The 22,416-nt window shown below is 37.5% G+C and overlaps 1 protein-coding gene, 1 long non-coding RNA gene and 1 pseudogene across 2 annotated transcripts in view; 1 reads left to right on the top strand and 2 right to left on the bottom strand.

Annotated features, from left to right (window-relative positions):
- Positions 1-7,784: 7,784 nt before the first annotated feature.
- CUNH15orf61 (chromosome unknown C15orf61 homolog) lies at positions 7,785-12,821 on the bottom strand. The gene is made up of 2 exons (XM_004855595.4): positions 12,398-12,821; positions 7,785-8,017 (listed from the first exon to the last, which is right to left on the bottom strand). The coding sequence occupies exons 1-2, from the start codon at positions 12,741-12,743 to the stop codon at positions 7,890-7,892; spliced, it is 474 nt and encodes a 157-aa protein (XP_004855652.2). The 5' UTR covers positions 12,744-12,821; the 3' UTR covers positions 7,785-7,889.
- Positions 12,822-12,896: 75 nt separating this feature from the next.
- LOC106010343 (uncharacterized) overlaps positions 12,897-22,416 on the top strand; it is a 196,337-nt gene continuing 186,817 nt past the window's right edge. Inside the window, exon 1 of the long non-coding RNA XR_015446482.1 lies at positions 12,897-13,023. This is a non-coding gene — a long non-coding RNA (uncharacterized LOC106010343). The remainder of the gene's footprint in view (positions 13,024-22,416) is intronic.
- LOC101712081 (eukaryotic translation initiation factor 1A, X-chromosomal-like) lies at positions 14,235-14,996 on the bottom strand (annotated as a pseudogene).

Genomic DNA, 22,416 nt, shown 5'->3' with positions numbered 1-22,416 from the left:
TGTACAACAGCAGTTTTTTTCAATCTGGCTTGAATTGACCCTATATGTAGAATAAGAACTGCTAGATTTTGTTGGCAGGTAAAGACATTAAAATTTGCCTCCAACATTGTCAGTGTAAAGGCATTTCTTGGATGGATGGATGCATGAGTGACCTTGGATTTTTAAAGGTGTTCTAAAAGTAAGTGACACAATTTAGATTTTTTTCTTTTCCATGCTGGAGGTCAAATCCAGAGCCTGGTGCATGCTAGGCAAGCACTCTACCCACCTAGCTACGCACACAGCCTGAATTCTTACTCAAACTTTCAAATTTTTTGTTCCTCTATTTTATGCATTTGAAGATTTGATAGCATGAGAAAGTAAAATTTTGTTCTTCCTCTTACAATAAAGGCCATTGTACAGCATGTAAAAAAGGTTTCAAGATAATCTCTGATGCTTGTAAGTTATTTTCATCCAATTCTTAAACATCTACATTTTGAAGTAAAAATATTCACTTTCATTAAATGGAGTTTAACATTTATATCTATTTTCTGGAGTATTAATTTTTCTTTTGTATATTCTTTTAGGGATTGAGTAGGCATCTTTTTAGGTCTGATTTTAAGTTATGTACTAGTATAAAAATAGAGTAAGATGGCCAGGGATTTAGCTCAGTGGTTCCGGCGCCTGCCTCGCAAGCACAAGGTCCCGAGTTCGATCCCCAGTACAAAAAAAAAAAAAAATAGAGTAAGATGAATAAGCTTCATGGTTAATAAATTCAACATTCTGTTTACAGACAGATGGTTATAAAATTACTGATAAGTTTCTAGCAGAAGCAGTAAAGGTTATGTCGAGTAACTACTAAAAAATCATACTACGTGGTGTTAATGATGTTACCTTAACATACCAGCTTCAGGGGCTGCATAATTGTTTCTACCAAACCATAAATTTTTGAGTAACAACAAAATTATTGTGATTTTTCTTACTAAATAATTCATACATTACAAAGCATGTATATAACAAGGTCCATGAATCACTAAAGCATATAATGATCATATATCTAATGACATATCTCTTTTCATAAGATGAATTCAAATAGATTTATGCATTTAGGTTAACTAAAAAATACTGAGTTTATAAGGTTCATAATTCTATCAACACTAACAAAAATTTCAAACCTTTAGAAAGTACAATTTCTATGATTCCCTTTAAAAAATGGAAAGCTTTTTGTTTATCAAAATCTTTGTGTTTAAGCTACTTTTCATGAAGTTTTACAGCTTTTAAATTGATACTATAAATATCATTGAAGATAAATTAATAATATAATAGAATAGTACAATGTTCATAAACTGTATTTAAAATGATATAAGTGCAACTAAAATAGCTATAAGCAATAATATATAAAACCTCATACAAGTAGTAACTAATATTCTTTATCCAGCAACTAGGATCTAAGAAAGGGTATTTTCATTTACTACCACTACATGTTTTACTTTGGTATCATTTTAAATCATCTCAAGCCAAATATATCATTTTCTTAAAGCTACTACAAATGATACCAAATGAGATTTTCTTAATTAAAACTAGGTTTCATAACTAAAATTTTTAAAATTCTAAGACTGCAACATATAAAATAATGTTAATGTTTTAACTATGTTAATGTGTTCTGGTTTCTAAACTCAGTTTTTTAAAACTTTTTTTGGTATTAGGGACTAAACCTAGGATCTCATGTATGCTAAGCAAGTGCTCTACCACTGAGCAATACGCCCAGCCCCTAAACTCAAATTATATGTTATGCAAATCATCCAATTAGATTATTTTATCATAGCTGACTCCTTTACTAATTTTTTTTTTTTTTGGTTCCGGGGATCGAACTTGGGTCCTTGTGCTTGCAAGACAGGCGGTGAAACCACTGAGCTAAATCCCCGGCCCTTCCTTTACTAATTTTTTAAAATTATGGCAGAACTGGGGATTGAACCCAGGGTCTCTTATATGTTAGGCAAGCACTCAACCACTGAACTACATCCCTAGCTCTATTTTATTTTGAGTCAGGATCTTGCTAAACTCCCAAGGCTTGCTTTGAACTTGTGATTGTCCTGCTTTGGCCTCCTGAGAAGCTGGGACTACAGGCATGTGCCATCATGCCCAGTTCAAAATTTAATTCTGGTAAAATATACATAGTTACCACCTTAACTACTTTTAAGCATACAGTTCAGTAGTATTAAGCACATTCACATTATGCAACCCTCAACACCATCCATCTACAGAATGTTTTTCATCCTTCAAAACTAAAGTTGTACCAATTAAACACAAATTGTGCATTCCTTTTTATTTTATTTTATTTATTTATGTTTTTGGTACCAGGGATCCATCTCGGGTCCCTGCACTTGCACAGCAGGCGGCGAAACCACTGAGCTAAATCCCCAGCCCCTATTTTATTTTAATTTAACAACTTTTATGGAGATACATATTTTAACAACTTTATGGAGATATACTTCATATGCTATATGGTTCTTTCACTTAAAGTGTACAATTCAGTGGTTTGCGTATAGTCACAGAATTTTGCTACCATCACAATTTTAGAAGTTTCATCACCCCTAAAAGAAATCTGTTACTCAGCAGCAGTCCCTCCACATTTTCTCCCCACCTTTCCAGCCCTTGGCAACCACTCTCCTACTTTGGTCTCTATAGATGAATTTGCCTACTGTAGACATCTTGTATACTATGAATGTAATCATACAATATGTGGTCTTTTATGACTGGCCTCTTTTACTTAATGTTTTCAAGTTTTGTATCACTGTGATGCCAAAGGCTGAGCCTGAAGATGGTACTTCGCCTCCTCCTTAGTCCCTTTCTCCTCCCTCCTCCCTTTCTCCTCTACAGATTAGAGTCAAATAGTCAAATACAGTCTGTTGACTCATATTGTAGACCCTGGATGGCACAGCCCTGGAAGACAGTTACTATATTTCCTTCCCTGTTCCCTTCCTGCGCACCCCTGATCAGGAAACAATCGCGCTACATTCTGCCTAGGCCACATAAGCCACATAGCACTATTTGCCCCGCCTTCTCTTCCTGTTTGCCTTCCACTATAAAAAGCGTGTGGTGCTCCAGGTGGCCATTAGCTCCCGACAAGCTATAGTTCCACCAGGTCCCAACTTTCAAGAATAGTCTTTGTTTTTTTGTTTTTTCTTCATCTCCCACCGCTCTCCTTGGCTTCGGACCCTATGCTGTGTGGTGTCAGTGCTCTATCATGTGTCAGTACTTCATTCGTTTTATTTTGGCTATTAATATTCCATGGTGTGACTCTTAACATTTTATGTTCATTAATTGACGAGTATTGGGGTCATTTCTACTTTTTTGCTAGTATGAATAATACTGATATGAATATTCATATGCAAGCTTTTGTATGGACATTATTTCAGTTCTCTAGGGTGTATAGCTAGGAGCAGACATGCTGGCTGTTTTGGTAACTCCTTGTTTAAAATTGTGAGGAACTGCTGAACTTTCCCAAAGCAACTGCACCTATTTTACATTTCCACTAGCAATGTATGGAGGTTCTAATTTCTCTACATCCTTATGCACACATCTTTTTGGATGTAGTCATCCTAGTGGATATGTAATGATAATCTTATCGTAGGTTTGATTTTTCATTTCCCTAATGACGAACGATAAATATCTTTTCATGTGTTAGTGATTTGTATGTCTTGCTGGAGAAATCTTTTCAGGACCATTTTTCAATTGGGTTGTTGAGTTTTTAAACTTCTTTGTGTATGCTAGATATAATTCTCTTGCCAGATATATGATTTGTGAATATTTTCTCCCATTCTGCAGGGTTTTCATGTCCTTTATCACATTCTTCAAAGCACAGAAACTTTTTATTTTGATGTTCAATTTAGGTGTATTTTGTCATTTGGACTTCACTTTTACCATTTCCCAAATTATGAGAACATTGTAGGCTTTTTGTGGAATCACTTTACTAAAAAGCTAATGGAATATTTGGAAATAAACTTCGTAAAAACTTCGTACATTTATTTTATTCCAGTTGTATTAGTACTCTCATTAGCGGGACAGAACTCTGGGTAGTTGGATGGCCAAATACGTTTTTGGGGAAACTACAATATTTTAGCTACATCTTTATTAAAAGAAAAAAAATCAACATCTGAGCTCCAATTTATGTTAGGAAAATAATCTGTAGGCTGTGGTCTCTACTAATAACACTTCTTGTCAGGAGAGCTCTCGTGAAACATTTGTGGAGCATATATACTAGTATGCAAGTGAAACATAGTAATTAAGATTTGTGTTCTATCGATTGTGTAGCTTAAGTAATTTTTCATTACTAACATAAGATTTAATAAATATAAGTAGTTAAAGATTCTGACTTGGCACTAGTCATTAGCATGTAATTGAACTAGTAAAAAAGATCAGTTAAAGCTGTGTTGATTACCACCTTATCTTTGAAAGGCAATTAAAGACCTCAATCATTGCAACAAGACTTGATTGTGCAGCCTTTATTGGACATTGATCTTTCAGCAAAGTGCAGTTAAATTTTCCATTAATTTACAGTAACACAGTTTAACTCTGATACCCTAGACTGTTGACCCTGGTGAGATGTAATGCTAAGTACTTGTTTAGGTTAAGATGCTCCCAAACATCATTACTCTTAGAGCTAAGTGCTGAAAAAAAAAGGAGACACCTGATCTACTAGCTTTAGATAAGGTTTCTGTTATCTGCATTCACTTTTAAGTGAAGTGAAATCAAGATCCTTATCTCATATGCCACCCCACTCTTTCAGACATCTTTCATTCTTTAATAGATCGAAAAAATATTTCATGAAGAATTATAGATGTTCTGTGCTTACAGTTTTGGGTGGACATAAATGGAAATAACATGAAATTAAATGTACTTAAAATAGATATGGCCTTTAATAATCAAAAATATTTTGAGCCGGGGATTTAGCTCAGTAGCACTGTGCCTGCCTCACAAGTGCAAGGTTGTGAGTTTGAACCCCGGTACCAAAAAAAAGTTTTGATTTTTGCTAAAGTAAACACTTAGTAAAACATTAATGGTCAAATATGTATAATGAAAGAAGTTTTAACTATTTTTACAATTCAGTATGTTAGGACACCAACACTGAACAACCAGGGCTTTATATATTAGCAGCCACTTTCATACTCCCAATTATGTAACTGTGTCTTGATTGTGGTTTACAACCTACCGAGAAACTATGAATTTCCTCCCAATACTTGATAATTGAATAGAAATAACAAGAGATGCCATGTTTTGTACTAAAAACAGATCTTCATAAAGAAAAGTTTTGTCTGGATTATTTAAAAGACAAAGAGCCCATCAAAGTATAGGCAGCAAATGTGAATTAGTGGCTTCACTAACCAAGAAACTCCTGATATCCAGGAGGGCTCACTCAGTTACCCTACCCACCTACCATGTGCCACCTTAGGTCACCAGGCACTAGCACAGATGCACACAAACTGCCCTCAAGTTGTCTTCCTCTTGGCCTGTTTTTGAAATTCTTTTATTGATAAAGTCCTTTACAAATAGAAGAAACACAGGAATGTGGATTTCAAAAATAGATCTTTTACTGAAATAAAACACTTGTGCTTACAAGCATAATCATACTTTTGTTTTTTTAAGTTAGAAAGGTGTCTTGTTTTGTTCTCAGATTACAGGTGGAAAAACCAAAACACAAAAGGAGTAATTAGCCATAGGTCAAAAAGATAGCACTGACACTAAAAATAGACTCAACCTCCTGGATCTCAGCATTCATATTTTATCCCTTTTAGACCACAATGCTTCTATGTAATATGCAACTTTAAAGAAGCAATTTAAACCTTTATTGTTCAACGGGAAGCAATTTTCATACTAAAAGATTCACTACAAGACTTACTAAATCCAATGAATAATACTTTAATTTTTGAACTATGCCCTTAACTATCATTCAGTTCATCCTTCACCGCGATCAACTCCATAAGAGCACAAGGTCTATTGATTTTTATGTAATACAAGAAAATATTACATTTGCTTAATTGTTGCACAGTGAGCACACCAGACAAGAAATCAAGGCTCTATTTAATGCTGCAGGCAGCAGAGAATTAGAGATCAATAGGGTAGTTTGTCAAAGATGTTCTCCAAGGAGACTTACCTATCACCATATGGACAAGAAGTCACACTGACTGTAGCTATTGAAAAATGGGTAAGCAGAGTCAGCAGCACAAATTATCAAAAATCAAAGAGGCCAATGTGAAAAGAGGTACAACTCTACTGAAAAGCTGCATTTATAGTCTGGTAATTGAAAACCATTTTACCAACCTTGTGTTGGGACCAAACCTTTACAGCAAGTATTGACAAGATCCGCAGCAATGAATGAGCAGTATTTGACTTAAAACTTATGAGCTATAGTTACTTAACTTTGTCCATTACAGAAGGAATCAGTTCTAGCTTTCCTTGCAAAATGCTAATAGTCAGTTTTATTATTAATGAAGCTTAATGTAACATCTCCTTTGTATAAGCCATTCATTTAACTGGTGTCAAGTTTATTTTTCTGGACTAAATATATTGGCATAAGTACTTCGATTAAAGTGTTTAGAACTGCTTTTAAACAAGTGAACACTACATATATCTGAAGAACAGTTCACTCTCTGTAGCACATTTTGAATAACTACTTTTGTAGAAGCCAGTTTGTATTAGTTCATTATTTTAGTGCTTTCACCTCAATTGCTTCTTCTTTCTCTACTGACTTGCCAGGAGTAAGCATCCAGTGTTGGTTATATTCAATTTTATAAAATGTCTTCCTACAAAAATGTGTAAACGTAGCACAGTATCAGCAACACATTAACATAAAATGATATATAATGTATGTTTGTAATTATAGGAGTGATCATAAATCTTAAACACCCATTGGTTTAGAAATTAAATAGTTCTACTTAGTTCTCTCTAAATTACTCCGAATTTCTGAAATTTACCATTCGTCTGGGTATTTTGTGGCTATCCCCAAGGATAAATTTTTTAAATGACTTTGCGTTCAAAAATGCAATTAACTTAATAAAATTCTAATGCAAAAGTGCCAGCAAGTCTTTAAAATTTCAGCCCACTCCCCATTGCCAATAAGGCTATGGATATGTACAATTTCAGTTAACTGCTTTTATAAACAGTTGCCAAATTTATTTTTCTGGGTCTTTCTAGAAGAATTTAATTGTTCCTATAGCTTTATTACCATGCTATTTTAACTTTTAGTAAGTCTTAATTTCATTCACCTTGTTGTACTTATAATAACGAGTTGTTATTACATTTTAAAATACTATGGTATTAGCTTCTGTAAGCAACTAGAAGTTTCAGCATTTTATCTCAACCCTCTCCTCCAGATAAATGGCACAACAGATTTAAAACACTTCCATGCAAAATCCTGGCAGCTGAATGATTTAGATTTCACATTGCAATTAGATTCTCATCAATTTTTGGATTTGCCAATGATATTATCTCCACCAAATACCCTAATATTCTCTACTTTTTCTCCTGACATTATATAAAAGATCTTCCCCCTCTTCTTTTCATGGGCCTCTGCATTGTTTTGGTAGAATCAATTTAAATTGTTAACACCTAACTACAGAATCTATATACATAATAATCATTTTTTATCTGTAGTTTAACATTGTTCTAGGGAAAACACTGGTGTGAGGCTTCATGTGTTTCTAGTTCCCATTAGCTAAACAGAGAATGCAATATATAACAACCTCTAAAAAGCTTCACTGCTTGAGGGGAATGATTCATCTTGAAGAACTAGACACCATAGAAAGAAAAAGTGTTTGCAAAAGTTTTATTTTAAAGGATCAAAAATAAAATATTACACATACACACAAGAGAAAATCCACTGATACTGTATTTATATTCTCTAATGCATACTTTCAATACATGGCACCTTCATCTTCTTTATTTAGGAAATAAATTGTTATTGGTCCATAACTGGTATGCACAGTCTCTGTGACTCTGCCAAATAACCAGGAGCCAAGTCCATATAATAAAGTTGGTACACCTAGAAAACAAATGGATATATTATTTGTGAACATCAATACTTATTAATCATGTGCCCATGTATTTGTCATGCTCCTAATCATGTAACTATCTTCAGCAATGTTAATAAGTTATAACAATATAAAAATACAATACTGTATGTGTATACTGACAATGATTAAGAACAATTATTCATATGTGGGCCTAAAATTTTTTAAAATTATATAGATAAGGGTGATACAAATATTAATTCAAAGCACTTCCCTAATTCATTTTCTTGAAGTAATTATGAATTCTATATTCTTTTCACAGATAAGCAAATGGAAAAGAATATTCATTAATTTAGTCGTAAACACTCCTGATTATTAGCCTTGAGCTAGTATTACTAGTCAACTTTACTGTCCTTTAAGTTAGATAGTAACACTGATGGCCTAAGTAATTTTTGTACAATTTTTAAAGAAACTGGGTCAAATAGCTGTCTTCAAAATCTAAGACAAACCTTATTTCAAAGAAGATTTTAGTGAAACAGGCATAAGAAAGCAATGTATTTTCTTTCGGATACTAATGTATTTGTATTTTTACAACTGAACTGAAGACTACCTTGTTTTAGCCTATTTAGAATAGGTGTATAGTAGACTCTTAACACATGGTTTTGGTAAGATTTTGCTTCCTTTTTTGAGGTATTATTATTATTATTTTTTTGGTACTGGTGATTGAACTCGGGTCCTTGAGCTTGCGCAGCAGGTGGCAAAACCGCTGAGCTAAATCTCCAGCTCTTTGCTTCCTTTTTTGATAGTCACTTGTCATACATGAAACCAAACACAATACTACCAAGAGATATAGATTAAGCACTCATATACATATGATTCTATGTAGGACACAAAACAAACTTTCCTAATTCCATCGTTTTTAAGGCTCTAATTTAAAATCAATGACTATTAACATATAAAAATGCATAAAATCACAGGTGCATGAGTTAATAACAAATATTGTATACCTCTACGTATTAACTTTATTGCTCCCGTGTGGGAAAGGGCAGAAAGAGACCATTTAAAAGGATAGCTGCACATCTGGAAAATCACTTTCTTTCTAGTTAACAGGGAAATCAACACATGCTCAGGGCTGATCATGTCGCTAAGTTTTTCTCTTATTTTTCTGCAAGAATCTATTCACCGTGTCATGCTCTAAGTGTGGTAAGTGTGTTGGACTACTTTGTGGTTATTCTTCCTGAAGCTTATTCCTCCTTTAGCCACTGTGATGCCAGAGATTAATCAGGAGAAGCATCAGTAGCTGGCAATGAGAAGGAGGGAAAAGATACTCATTCAGGTTGGCACTTTTCTAGTTGTAGGAATACACTGGGTCACAGTTTATTATCTCAGGCTCCCTTAGAACGCCTATGAATCCTTTATAGTATTTTGCCTTCTTTACTCTGGTAATGCCCCAAAGAATTTCTAAATGCCTCAAGGGGATGTCACAAAAAAATCCACAAAAACTGTGATAATAAAGGTACTTATGAATTGTTTATTCAAAAAATAAGAAGGTACAGGGGTGAGGATGGGTAGTGGGCAAGAGAAGAACATAAACAAGATAGGCAGAAGTAAGGAAGAAGTATAGGGAGCGGGTGAAATAAAAAAAATTCAAAATGCCATATCACAGCTCCAAAAAAATTAAAATCAATGGAGGAGAGAAAAATACTCTAGAAGCAATTATTAATTTTCTAAATATACTGAGAATGAAATATGTAAAATGTGCCTTTAAAACCACAGCAAGTATATAAATTTAAGAAATGGCTGGTGACAATGGGAACTTTGTATATTTTACAATATTTATCATAGGTGTCAATTAAAATATCACTACTTTAAGAAATTCATACTTGTGAAAAATCACACAAATTTTAGCTAATGTTTTTAGCTAAAGTGGTAGACTAAAGATTACTAGTTTAATAATAACTATATAATCTCTCATTAAGAAACAACTAGGAACCATTTTCAGTAATGCTGTTTGACAGGGGATGGAGTTGTGATAGGGGAGTCAGAAATTCAATCTTTTTTCCTGCTATATATTTATGCAATGCAGTCAGACTAAATTACACCAAGTGGGAAGATCTGTTCTATAACTCTATAATTTATATATAAAAATATTATTTGTTTATATGTAGAACATATGCTTTAAAGTCTTTAAGACTCCATGAAAAATTAAAAATTTCCCAGACTATCTGAAACATAATATCAAAATGAACTGGAAAATAAGTTCTTTGCATAATAATTCATTTTGAGCCAGCTGAACAGTAGGTAAACCACTGTCAAATTAAGTACTTAAAAAAAAATAGAATTTCGTGGTAAGTCTCCAATTACCCATTCATTCCAAGGGTAAGTTGCTTTTCTTAAATCTCAATCTATTTCCCAGCAGGATACTCAGACTGATAAACCATCAGTAAAATGTCAGCTCCCATTGAAGGGAAGGCGAAGGAGAAAAAGAACAAATGGGTAAACAGAAATCTTTATTATTTACAAAATGGAGAAATGAATTACTCTGATAATTACCAATTTGAAAGAGAACAGGAATAAAATCCTTACTATTCTTATTCATAGACTATGAACTTGATGATCCAGAGGAGCATTTACATCACAGAATAGAAAAGGATGTTATTATCAAATTCACATTCCCTTCCACCATGAAAAAATAAAAAATAAACCTTACCAAATTAGTGAATACACCAGCCTTTAAAAAGTCCAGGAAAAAAAATTCCCTTTATCAGCATAAGACAATTTGTAATAAAGCATGAACAAGCAAAAAGTTTTCCTTTGCTTAACTTAAAACTCTTAACTCCATTTAAGATTTTTTAAATTTCCAAAAGACCATACAAATCATTACTCAATCTTTCACAAAAAAAACAACAGAGGATGGAATTATTTCTTTTCTCAAAAGGTTTTACTTTTCTATGTGGGAAATGTTCTGGGTATCCTACTTTTGGGGGATGTCTTAAATCTATATTTAAGAGAAATCTATAATCATTAAACTGATCTTAAACAAAATGCTAAGTTCTAAACAGTGACTTTTTTAAAAAGGTCTTTCAATGCATGGTTTATCTACAAGCTCCTGTTACACTTTTCCTCCTAACCTATTACTCTGAATTTGGGAAAGAATGATTTCTTCTGATTCTGAGAGTGCTAACACAAATGAATTCTTCTGCAATTCAGTCAACACTTCAGTCTTTCCAAATAATTTTGAATTGAGTTTTTGAAATCACCTCACTCTTCAACTTCATAGAAACCTCAAAATTAGTGGCCTTACTTTGTGTAGTACATTAGCCAAATAATAAGGCCTATATTAAAAAGGATTACACATTGCTAAATAATCTTCTCCTTATTGGATTGAGCCCAGGACAGTCCCAGTGGGAACCACAGCTCAAAACCCCTTAAGTGACATATGTGAGTTATAATAAGCAAAAATATATGTGCCATATTTAAATTTAATAGGTTATCAGATCATATACTAGTACAGCTGAACACGGTTTAGTTTTAATTCTGGCTTTACAACACTGGTTGGATAACATGGTTCAGCTCCCAGGTCTAGATTGTGAATTACTGAAATTTAGATTTTCTATAAGCTATTAATAGGTCCAAAACATCTTGAGGCCTTATTCTCTGACCCATAAAACATCGTGTCCATGTTCCTGTCTCTTCTGTCATGAAGCCAAGAGAAAATAAACATCTAGAGAGTACTCTTGGGAATCAGAATATTTCCAGGAAAATTCAGAAATGTTAAAGGAGGAAGATTTTAAAAAAATACTTCATAGGCCTAACACCCAAGGAAGCTAATATCCCTGGTGGAAAACCTTTATTGCTTTTAGTAAAACAAACTTGTTGGGATTTCATGTAAAGAAAACAAAGGAATTTAAAAAGTAGTTTCCGTTTTTTGTCATGTCAACGCACCCACACTGTGATGTTCCTGGGGACAAATCCTGCTATATGCACTGAGATACTTCTTGACTTCAGAGCCACTTTTGCTTGCCTGGGGACGTTTCCTGACACCCTTTCTACTCCCCAGCGCGGGAGTCTTCCCTGGGGACAATGCAGGAAGGAGGGTGGGCTGTCCTCTCCCTACAGGTGAGGAATGAGAGCGGGCCTGGGGACAAGTCCACTTTGCGATGGAGATGAGGGGAGATCAGTAGCTGGTCAAGCTACTCCTGGGGAGACACAAAGGACCTGAGTCACCGGCCAGTCCCGGGTGGGACCGCGCAGCGTCGCGGACCCTACAGTATACTCCAGGATCCCAGCGCCTTGGCCGTGACCTCGATGGGCCTCGGGCCAGGGCGCGATCGTTGTTAGTGCTTGTGCACAGTGGGGCACCCTCGGCGGGACGCATGTCGCTGGATCGGGCCAGCGGCCGCCCCACTCACCGAGGTTGACGACCTTGAGCGCCGTGAAGAAGCGGTTCTGCGCGGCCAGGTCCTGCCAGGGAGCCCTGGAGCAGTGGTACTTGATGAAAGGGAAGCAGCCGGTGCGCAGGACGTGGTAGTTAGCTTCCTGCACCGGCCAGTTGAAGTGCGAGAGGCCGAACTGGTCGTTGCGGACGGCGCGGTAGGGCACGCAGAACGAAGTCCAGTGTGGCAGTCGCCGCTGCTCCAGGTGCCGCGTCAGCACTTCCGAGGCGCGGGGCTTTACGCAGGAGGCGGTGGCCGAAGCCCAGGGACCCCACAGGAGCAGGCGCAGCACGGCCTCGTGGGCCCTCCTCAGGGACTCCATAGCCAGACACCACGAGAGCCAACCCGTGCCCGCGGCCGCCTCAGGGGCGCGCGCCACGAGGGGGCGGGGCCTCCGGAGCGCGCGTGCGCGTTCCCCTGCTAGCCCCTGCGGCGAGCAACGGGAACGCCGAGCGGGCGGCGCACGGGTGGGGGCGGAAGACCCTCGGGGCGCGATGGCGCTTGCGCACTGGCGGCATCATGGGGCGGGGGCAGGAGGAGCGACGCGAGCGAAGCGTGAGGGACACCTGCGCGGATAGTTAGGTTGTTACCTGGGACTTCAGGTAATTTTTAGTAATCTGGGGCCTGGGGAAGGATTCGTGGAGGTTTTTATCACTTTGGTTATGAGAAAATTAGAGAGTAAAAAAATTATATAGCATGAACACCCTAGCGAGTGACAACTGAAATCTAGGTTTCTCTCCCATCCTGGGCCCCACTGAAATTCTTAGTTGACGTTGATGCACTTGAGAAAGTATCCTCAAAGAAATGATTAAAAGCCAAGACCTCAGATTTATATTGGCTGGTGAACATCAGAGAGCACTTTTAAAAAATTTATTTGTTTATTTATTTGGTACTAGGAGCTTGAACCCAGGGCCTGTGGACTGAGCTGTATCCCCAGCTCTTTTTAATTTAAAAAAACCCAACAGGATCTTGCTAGGTCTCCAAGTTGCCCAGGCTGGGCTTGAACTTGCAGTCTTTCTGTGTCAGTCTCCCAGTCTCTTGTGTTTACGACTTTGCTGTCGAGTTCACTGTCTAAAATAAGACCTAGATATTTCAAGATTAAAAGTTGGTTTTTAAAAAATACCCTACCATCTCTGTCACTCAATGCAGTGCTCAGGTGCACAGAAACATCTATCTCCTAAGCACCAGAGCAGGCTCCTTGTAGTTACCAACCTTTGTAGTCTTTGGTCACCAGCTATGTAGTACTTTAGGAGAACCTTTTTTCAGACTTCACACCTGTTGAGATACTAACTTCCATAACACTTGCTTTCAGAAGAGTCATTACTTTTATTTGACCTAAATTAATCTTATTTGGAGAGGTCATATATAAATAAGATGTCTGGATGAGCCAGGCATGGTAACTGACACCTGAAATCCCAACACTCTGGAGGATCGCTGCGAGTTCCAAGCCGGCCTGGGCTACATAGTGAGTTCAAGGCCAGCTTGAACTACATAGTAAGATCCTATCTCAAGCAAACAAATGAACAGATAAAATATCTGGAAAGGACTTTCCATAAAAGAGGTAGTTATAGGGCTGGGGATTTAGCCCAGTGGTTCTGTCGCCTGCCTCGCAAGTGCAAGGACCCGAGTTTGATCCCTGGTACGGAAAAAAAAAAAAAAAAAGAGGTAGTTATATGTGAACACTATATAACAATTAACTATTATTGCTGAAAATTGAAGGGGTTGTAGGATAATGTGACTATTCTCAGGTTTTATTGATTTATTCAGCAAACATTGATGGAGCACCCACTAACATTTGCCAATTTTTTTTTTTAATTCAAAACACCCCTTTACTTGACTGGGAGTGGTCAGAGCAGGAAAGGCAGTAATGCACTATTTTCGAAATACATGTGGTTTTCTACCTGTGAGCTCCATTACAGTAAAAGAATGAAGTAGGCTTAACATTTCACTTAAGATAATTCAGCATTACCGGTTTTTACAGAAACAAATATCTTAGAACCAAAACAAACTGCCTTAATAAATTACAATCATGCTAATGAAAACTTCTTGGAGGGTTATGGCCAAAATCCAAACTGTAGGACAATCTTCTGAAAAACTGGAATGTAGAATGTTGGGTTCAATTTAGATATCATCAATGTTTTCATCACCATCCCCAGTGTCATCAAACTGAATTTCATCATCATTTCCAGGACCAAATGTATCAGTTTCATTGATCTTAGCATGCTCAGAAAGCTCGCCATATGCTTTTAGACTTATTGCTTCATCTGCATTGTATTTTAGAATCACATCACCTTGGTTATCCTGGTAGTCTCAGAGACCAACCAATATGATGTCTGAGGTATTTATCCAAAACTTTTTTCTCAATTTCCCTCTGATGTGGCATAATCTCTTCACACCATCAAAACACATCGCTTCTAATCGTCCATTTCCCAACATCTTGATTACCTGGGCATATTCTTGCCCATCCTCTTTGAACACCGGTTATCTTTTTTCAGATTCATTCTCATTCTTTCCTCTACGTCTATGTTTATTTACCTCCTTTACCTTTATTCTTGGGCATGGCGGTTACAACGGGCCGCGCGGCTTCTCAGACTTCTTCCGGGGTGGCTCCGGCGTCCAGGACTCCTCCGAGGGGCGCGACGGGGGCTGAGAAGAAGCGCTGGAGGCCTAGTAGCGTGCGCGGCACAGCGACCCGGGCTTTACCGAGATCCGCCTGCGCCCAAGCTCAGCAGCAGCAAATGGCGTCGCGGCTGCTTGCGCTGCTTTTCCCCACATTTGCCAAATCTTGAGGGGCCTTTTTTTTCAAGCAAATAATTTGAACTCTACCTTATAGGATTCCCTATTAGATAAAAGTTTTTAAAGGATTATAAGTGGAGGTATGATGTGTTTATCACAGGGTTAGCTAAAAGGATGGCTGAAGGGAGGCCCGGAGGTACTGCAGTACTGTGATTTTCAGATGAAATTTTGAAAAGCATTGAGCAGGACATGGTGGTGTATGCCTATAATCCCAGCGCTTGGCAGGCTGAGGCAGGAGGATCACCATGAGTTCGAGGCCAGCCTGGACTACATAGCAAGACTCTGTCTCAAAAAAAAAAAAAAAAGCATTGAGTCCTTTTTCAAATAAAATCTGTCACAGAACCCTAATATATAGATTAAAACTTGTGTTTTATTACTAAACATAGGTTCAAATTTTTAACTTTAGCTTCATATATAAATAAGAAAAAAATATAGCCAGCCATGATGGTGCACATCTATAATCTCATCAGTCTGGGAGGCCAGCACGGGAGGATCACAGGTTTTAGCCCACCCTGGGCAACTTAGCAAGACCCAGTCTCAAAATAAAAAAAAAATAATATTTTAAAAGGCTAGGGATGTTGTTTAGTGAAAGGCACTGGGTTCAGTCCCCATCACTGCCAAAAAAAGGTGGTGCTGGTATATTGTTGTCTTAGGTTTCATTTTGAGCTGAAAGAAGGTTTATTGGAAGGATATTGGGTGGTAAAATAATAAATATTAAGTCTACAGAACCAGGCTCAGAAGATGGGAAGAAACCAGGGAGTCTGAATAGTAAAGACATAGGGAAGACCACCAGGAACTCATCTACTGAGGATGCCAGGGTTGCAAGACTCCTGACTCTGTTGTTTTGAGCTTACAATATGTTGAACTTGGTTGTAGACTACAGTTGCAATTATAGTAGCCTCAGCCTCCCGCTTATTTCTGCTGGCATCTTTTGTTTTGGTTGTATACTATTAAGAAAGTCCTTATCCCTCCATAGAAGTAGAGACAAGAGTGGTTTTTAAATGATTCACCTTGAAATCTGGGCCTGTGCTTTAAATACAAAGATGACAATAAGAGATTGTGAGGGCTGCACTGAACTGATTTAACCTCTGATTAACTTGTAGGCAGTTTATTGTATGTTAAATATTGGCATTATATCCCTTTTGATGGTATAAAATCTATTTTTTTTTTGAGACATGGTCTCACTATGTAGTCCAGGATGGCTTTGAACCCAGGGCAACCCTCCCACCTCAGCCTCCCAAGTGCTGGGATTACAGGCATGCACCTTCATGTCTGGCTAAAATCTGGGGGTTTTTGTTTATTTTTTGGTACCGGGGATCGAACTCGGGTCCTGGTGCTTGCGAAGCAGGCGGCGAAACCACTGAGCTAAATGCCCAGCCCTAAAATCTGTTTTTTAAAAAATGAAATGTGAATTAAACATGGAGTGTGCCTGGAATACAGTATTCTGAGAAACTCTAGGCATATAATATAAAAACCACTCACATAGGGCCTGGGAGTATAGTTCAGTAGTAGAGTGCTTGACTAACACATACAGGGCTCTGAGTTGATTCCTAGCACCAAGAAAAAAAGAACACTTTGACATAGAGAACCAGGTATTAGGTAGACTCATTGCATTTTCACATCATGAAACTTTGGGCAAAGGGCAAGAGAACAGAAAATGTCAATTGGAAGCTGCTCTCTTGGATAAACCTCATCCATCGGTAAGAGTTTTTCCTCATCCAGGATTATTGACTCTTTCCCTGTCTTTTCTAAGGTAGGAAGCTCCTCCAAAGAGAGCTTTAGATAGTAAAGCATTCTTTACTCAAAAGTATTCCATAGACTAGAAGAAATATTTGAAAAAATATATCTGACAAGCATTTGGTATCTTGCACATTCTCCTACAAATCCTTAAGGAAGACAGTCTAACAGAAAAAGACATTTGAATGGATATCACAAAAGAAATCACTTGGACATCTGGATGTTCAACGAACGTGAAAAACACTGAATTTGCAATAGCATTACACATCTACCAGAATGGCTAAAGTAGAAAAGACAGAAAATACCAAGTGTTGAGGATATGGAACAACTTTGTTTAAAATGGAGCAGGTGGAATTGACAATCACTTTAGAAAAAATGTTGACATTATATATTTTTACTGTTTTTTGTTTTGAGATAGAGTCCCACTGTGATTTCCAGTCTGGCCTTGAGCTTGTAATTGTCCTGCCTCAGCCTCCCAAGCAGCTGGGATTACAGGTGTGCATTATGGGACCTGACTTTGACAGTATATATTACAGCTAATATTCACAAGCTTATATTCAATATCTGCATGTCTTATGACTCAGCCATAGCACTCCTAAGTCTGTACAAAACAAACTATCACATACTGAGTGGTTTAAACAACAGAATTTATTTCTTAGTGTTCTAGAGGTTGGGGAGTCTTCACATCAAGATATGTACTGGCGCAAAAACCCGAGTTGGATCCCCGGTACCAAAAACAAAACAAAATAAAAAAGATATGTACTGGCCAGTTGGGTTTCTGTTGAGGGTTTTATTCTTGGCTTTCAGTCTGCTGCCTAGTTGCTGTGCCCACATGCTAGACACTCTTCTTATACTTCCTGTTGGCTTAGGGCTCCACTCTATGAGCTTGTTTAACTTTTATCATCTCACAGGCCCTGTTTCTAAATACGGTTGCGCTGAGGGTTAGGGCTTAAACATAGGAATCTGAGTGTGTGGGTGAGGAGAAACTCATTAGGTCCATAACAATACCCAACAGTAATTATGTGTGCATGTTCTCCAAAATACTGGAATATTCATAGGTGTGCTATTCATATTTGTAATATGCAATCTGGAAATTACATGCCTGACAATAGTGAAATGGACAGAGAAATTATAGAATATTCATAAGATGGAATACTCTACAGCAATGAGAAAGAATGATTTATAATCACATATAACACATGAATCTCACAAACAAGTTAAAGGAAAAGAAGTTGGACACAAAAATGGAAAATACTGTCTGATTTCATTTGTATGAGCTATAAAAATAGGCAAAATCTCATGTCTGCTGTTAGAAGGCAGGACTGTTGCCAGGCATGGCAGCACAGGCCTATTATCCCAGCACTCAAGATGCTGAGGCATGAGGGTTCCTGCAAGTTTGAGGCCATCCTGGGCTACATAGTGAGTTCAAGAGCCAGTCTGAACTACATTACAAGACCGTGTCTCAAAAAACCAAAAAAGAAAGACAGAGCTGTGATTCTCACCCTTAGCATGGTGGGGCAAGGAGGTAACCAGTGACAGAAGGAGCTTGAGGGGACTTCTGGCACTAGGATTATTCTCTTCATCCACTTCTACTTTGAGTGTTCAGTTTGTGAACATTACTTCAGCTGAACACATGATACATGCACTTTGTGTATGTTACAATAAGAAGTAATAGAAGTTTGGGAAAGACAAAAAATGAGTTTCACAGATAGTATTATGTATTAACATACCCCATTATTTGTGTTCATTAAGGGTATACAAAGAACATCTCTCTGTGGACTTGATCTTCTACATACATAATATCTATGTTTGTTTTTAATTGAGAGAGGGCTTCCCTGTGTTGCCTAGGCTTGAACTTGTGAGTTCAAGTAAACCTCCTGCCTCAGCCTCTGAAGTAGCTGGGATAACAGGCATATGCCACCATGCCCAGGTCTCTTGTTACTTTTACATTATCACAAGATCCTGATTCACTCACACACCATAGTCTGTCATTATTTGAGGTTTCAATTTCTTCCCTTTGTTACCCTTGGTCAACAAGAAAGGTGAGTGCGTTATAAGATATTTTAGAGACAGACTACATTCACATAACTTTTTTTTTTTTTTTGGTACCGGGGATCAAACTCGGGTCCTTGCGCTTGCAAGGCAGGCTGTGGAACCACTGAGCTAAATCCCCGGCCCTCACATAACTTTTATTATAGTATATTGTTCCTTTTTTAGTTATTACTGCAAATTTCTTTCTATACTTAATTTATGAATTAAACATGGTCCTAAGTATGTATAGGGAAAAGCAGTATACATTCAACACTATCAGGAACCCACTGAAGTCTTGGAATGTATCCTCTGCGGGTAAGGAGGCACTTGTATTTTTATTATTTATTTATTTGTTTGTTTGTTTATTTATTTATTTTTTTATTTTTGGTACTGGGGATTGAACTCAGGCCCTTGTGCTTGCACAGCAGGTGGTGAAACCACTGAGCTAAATCCCCGGCCCAGGCACTTGTATTTTTAATGGTGTGATTTAAAAGAGAGTAGGTCGGGATGTAGATCCAGTTTACTTTCAGAGGACGAATTACAGGAATGATACCGGGTGCATGTGTTAGCATGTTGGTATGAATATAGGAATTATAAAAAAAAGATAGAAATGTTTATATTTAGGATTTACTTTAAAATTTCCAGTTTGGGGATTAAGGGCTTCTGGGTTAAGGAGGGAAGACCATAGATAGAATGATGTCTAATTCATATTCCGTCATGTTTTGGAATCTAAAAACAGGTGCCCAGACCCAGGCTTTCTAGCTCAGATGTACTTAATGGCTCAGTGCCCTCTAAGCCAGGTTCAGTATTAGAAGGGGCCTGAGATACCCTTGCAGATGGATGAATGTTCCTTAATTCTCTCCATTCCCATCAGTGGCAAATGCTGCTTTACCCTGGCATTCTTATGCTGTCTCATCAAGGGCAATATATATTGGCTTTGTAGGAGATTATCCTCATGGAAGTACTGAGTTATGGCAGAAGTCATTAGGAAAGGAACTGTTGTATTCTTGTCTAGATCTTCTTGAGTTCTTTTGTGGAACTGATTGATGTTCTGAAAGTCCCAAGCAGTTGGCTGGCAGCAAGGGCTATGGTTACAGAATGTAGAGAAGAATTACTCTGGTGGAGCATTTTACTGCTAATATTGTGTATCCCTCCTACTCTCTGTCTCCCTTCACTGCAAGGTAAACTTCCTAAGGCTCAATATTTATATGTGTTTTATGAGCCCCTGTGACCCCAGCACCTAGTGGTTGGAGGTATTGTACTTGTTGAATAAATGGGTAGGGGGAAAGTGGGTGAAGGTGACTACAATTCATATATTTGAGGGATATTAGAGAAAGGAATTTATAATATGTAGGGTTAGGGGTTTTCATCTAATTTCATTACCATTTTAATTTGATGGTTAGCAAAATGAAACAACAGAATAGTGAAGAATTTATCCAAGGTCATATATCAGAATCAAGGGCTTCTAGTGAGCTCTTCATTAAGAAACAGTTCTATTCCCATTTCTTGCTGTGGATGCTAACTCTAATGGAACCCATGGCAAGGAGACTTATTTGTGAATTTTTAAACCTGATACCCATTTGTGCTGATAGATAACACAGTTCATTTTGTGGGTATGTGCCTTGTGTCACAGATCTTCCTTATATGTAGTCAGTGTTGGGGGAGGCATTTGAAAACACAGCCAATTAAATTCACCTTGCACATGAGTCATAGTTATAGTTCCAGCTTCTTAAAGTGAGCCTTATTTTACCAACACATACATTTGTGAAAAGTCTATGACATTTTTGTAACGTGAATCTGTTTTCAAACCAAATCCCAAAGATGTTTTGGCTTCATTGCTGATCTTCAACCAACAATGACTCTTAGCCCTTCAGCTTTAAGTGTCTCTGCTCCTCCCAGTCTCACTGTCAAGTAGTTAATGATCTATAAACAAATACTCTTATGCCCTAAGGGAACTCTCCATTTAAAGGGGCCTTGAATAATTTTAGAATGGAAATACAGTAGTCTATCCACTGATTTATGATTAGTCAGTTAAGGTTTTTGAAGTTAGAGTCTACTGGTACTTTCAGGTGGGATGGCTTTTTAATTTACTGTGCAATAACACTAAATTTTCTCCAATTTTTCCATTTGTGAGAAAACTTTCAAAAATGTTAATCTGTTTTTGCAACTTCTATTGTATTAAATAGCATTTTTATTTCTATGCACATAGGTGTACACCTTTCAATTTCTTTTTTTTTTTTTTTTTTTGGTACCAGGGATCAAACTCGGGACCTTGTGCTTGCAAGGCAGGCAGCAGAACCACTGAGCTAAATCCCTGGTCCACCTTTCAATTTCTTAAGCTCAAAGTGGTCACAGAGGATAATGATATCAAATAATGATATCTACTGGTTACTGTTTTTTGGTGTTCTAGGCAGTTTACAGTCTTACACTCCAAAGATTTTGGGGGGTTTTTTCCCCATTTTTAAGCTGAGGAAACAGTGTTAGACCTTACAGAGGGTTATGTTGTAAGCGGTCACAGTGAAGGCAGGTCATGGAGCTGGGATTTGAACCCAAATTGTCAGGGTTAAAAAAACCCATGCTTTGACCACAGTTTGAAACAATCAAGTGATACCAAACTCAAATGTAAATATAGTTGATACAGTTTAGTATCACTTACATGTTGTACAATCAGTAAGGACATAGGAAATAGCATTCTAGACCCAAAATATAGTCTTTCTAGCCCATAAGTTTATCTCACTCAGAGGAAATTTATAATAACTATCAAACCAAAAGAATGATTTTTTTCAAAACTAGATTACTTGCAGAGTATGATGTAAAGCGACTATTTCTATATGTATTGAAAAGTTCTTTGAAAATATCTTTACAGTGAGATTCATGTGCTAAGTAGTATGGACACTTACTGTGAGTAACGGGGTTCTAGACAGGTTCCCAGGTTCTTGTGCGCAACAAAAAAAGAATCTATGTTAACACCAGCAGCAAAGACCCCAAATCTAAGCAAATTATCAAGCCTTCAAGTTTGGGTTTTATTTGAGGACCCTGAGTAAAGAGACTATAGTGATTTGTTGGGCTGTTTTTGTAGCTATTTTCATAAGCCTGGATTTTAGTCAGACAAAAGTTGAGTTTTTAAAAGTTGAGGGGTTTTTTTTTTTTTTTTTTGGTACCAGGGATCAAACTTGGGTCCTTCCGCTTTCGAGGCAGGCAGAGGAACCACTGAGCTAAATCCCCAGCCCCAAAAAGTCTATTGTATTTTTTTTTTGGTACCGGGGATTGAACTTGGGTCCTTGCACTTGCAAAGCAAGCGGCGGAACCACTGAGCTAAATCCCTGGGCCTAAAAGTTGAGTTTTAATGGAGAGAGCAGTGGCCATACTTTGGATGGGTGTGAATAATACTGCTGCTGTGGATAATATGCACATTAGTCCAAGCTAGCATT

This window comes from Heterocephalus glaber, unplaced genomic scaffold (assembly GCF_053883595.1).
Source record: "Heterocephalus glaber isolate CG9 unplaced genomic scaffold, H.glaber_assembly_v1.0 deba00001689, whole genome shotgun sequence".
In the NCBI taxonomy this organism is placed as follows: Eukaryota; Metazoa; Chordata; class Mammalia; order Rodentia; family Bathyergidae; genus Heterocephalus; species Heterocephalus glaber.
Note: the sequence above shows the minus strand (reverse complement) of the source record. Positions and strands in the feature narration are given on the sequence as shown.

What these genes read in the sequence shown, in the direction of transcription:
- CUNH15orf61 (XM_004855595.4), bottom strand. Translation starts at nt 12,743, where the DNA reads ATGGAGTCCCTGAGGAGGGCCCACGAGGCCGTGCTGCGCCTGCTCCTG. An exon ending in GCTCAAGGTCGTCAACCTCG is followed by an intron (nt 8,018 to 12,397) that starts GTGAGTGGGGCG and finishes TTTGTTTTCTAG; the next exon opens with GTGTACCAACTTTATTATAT.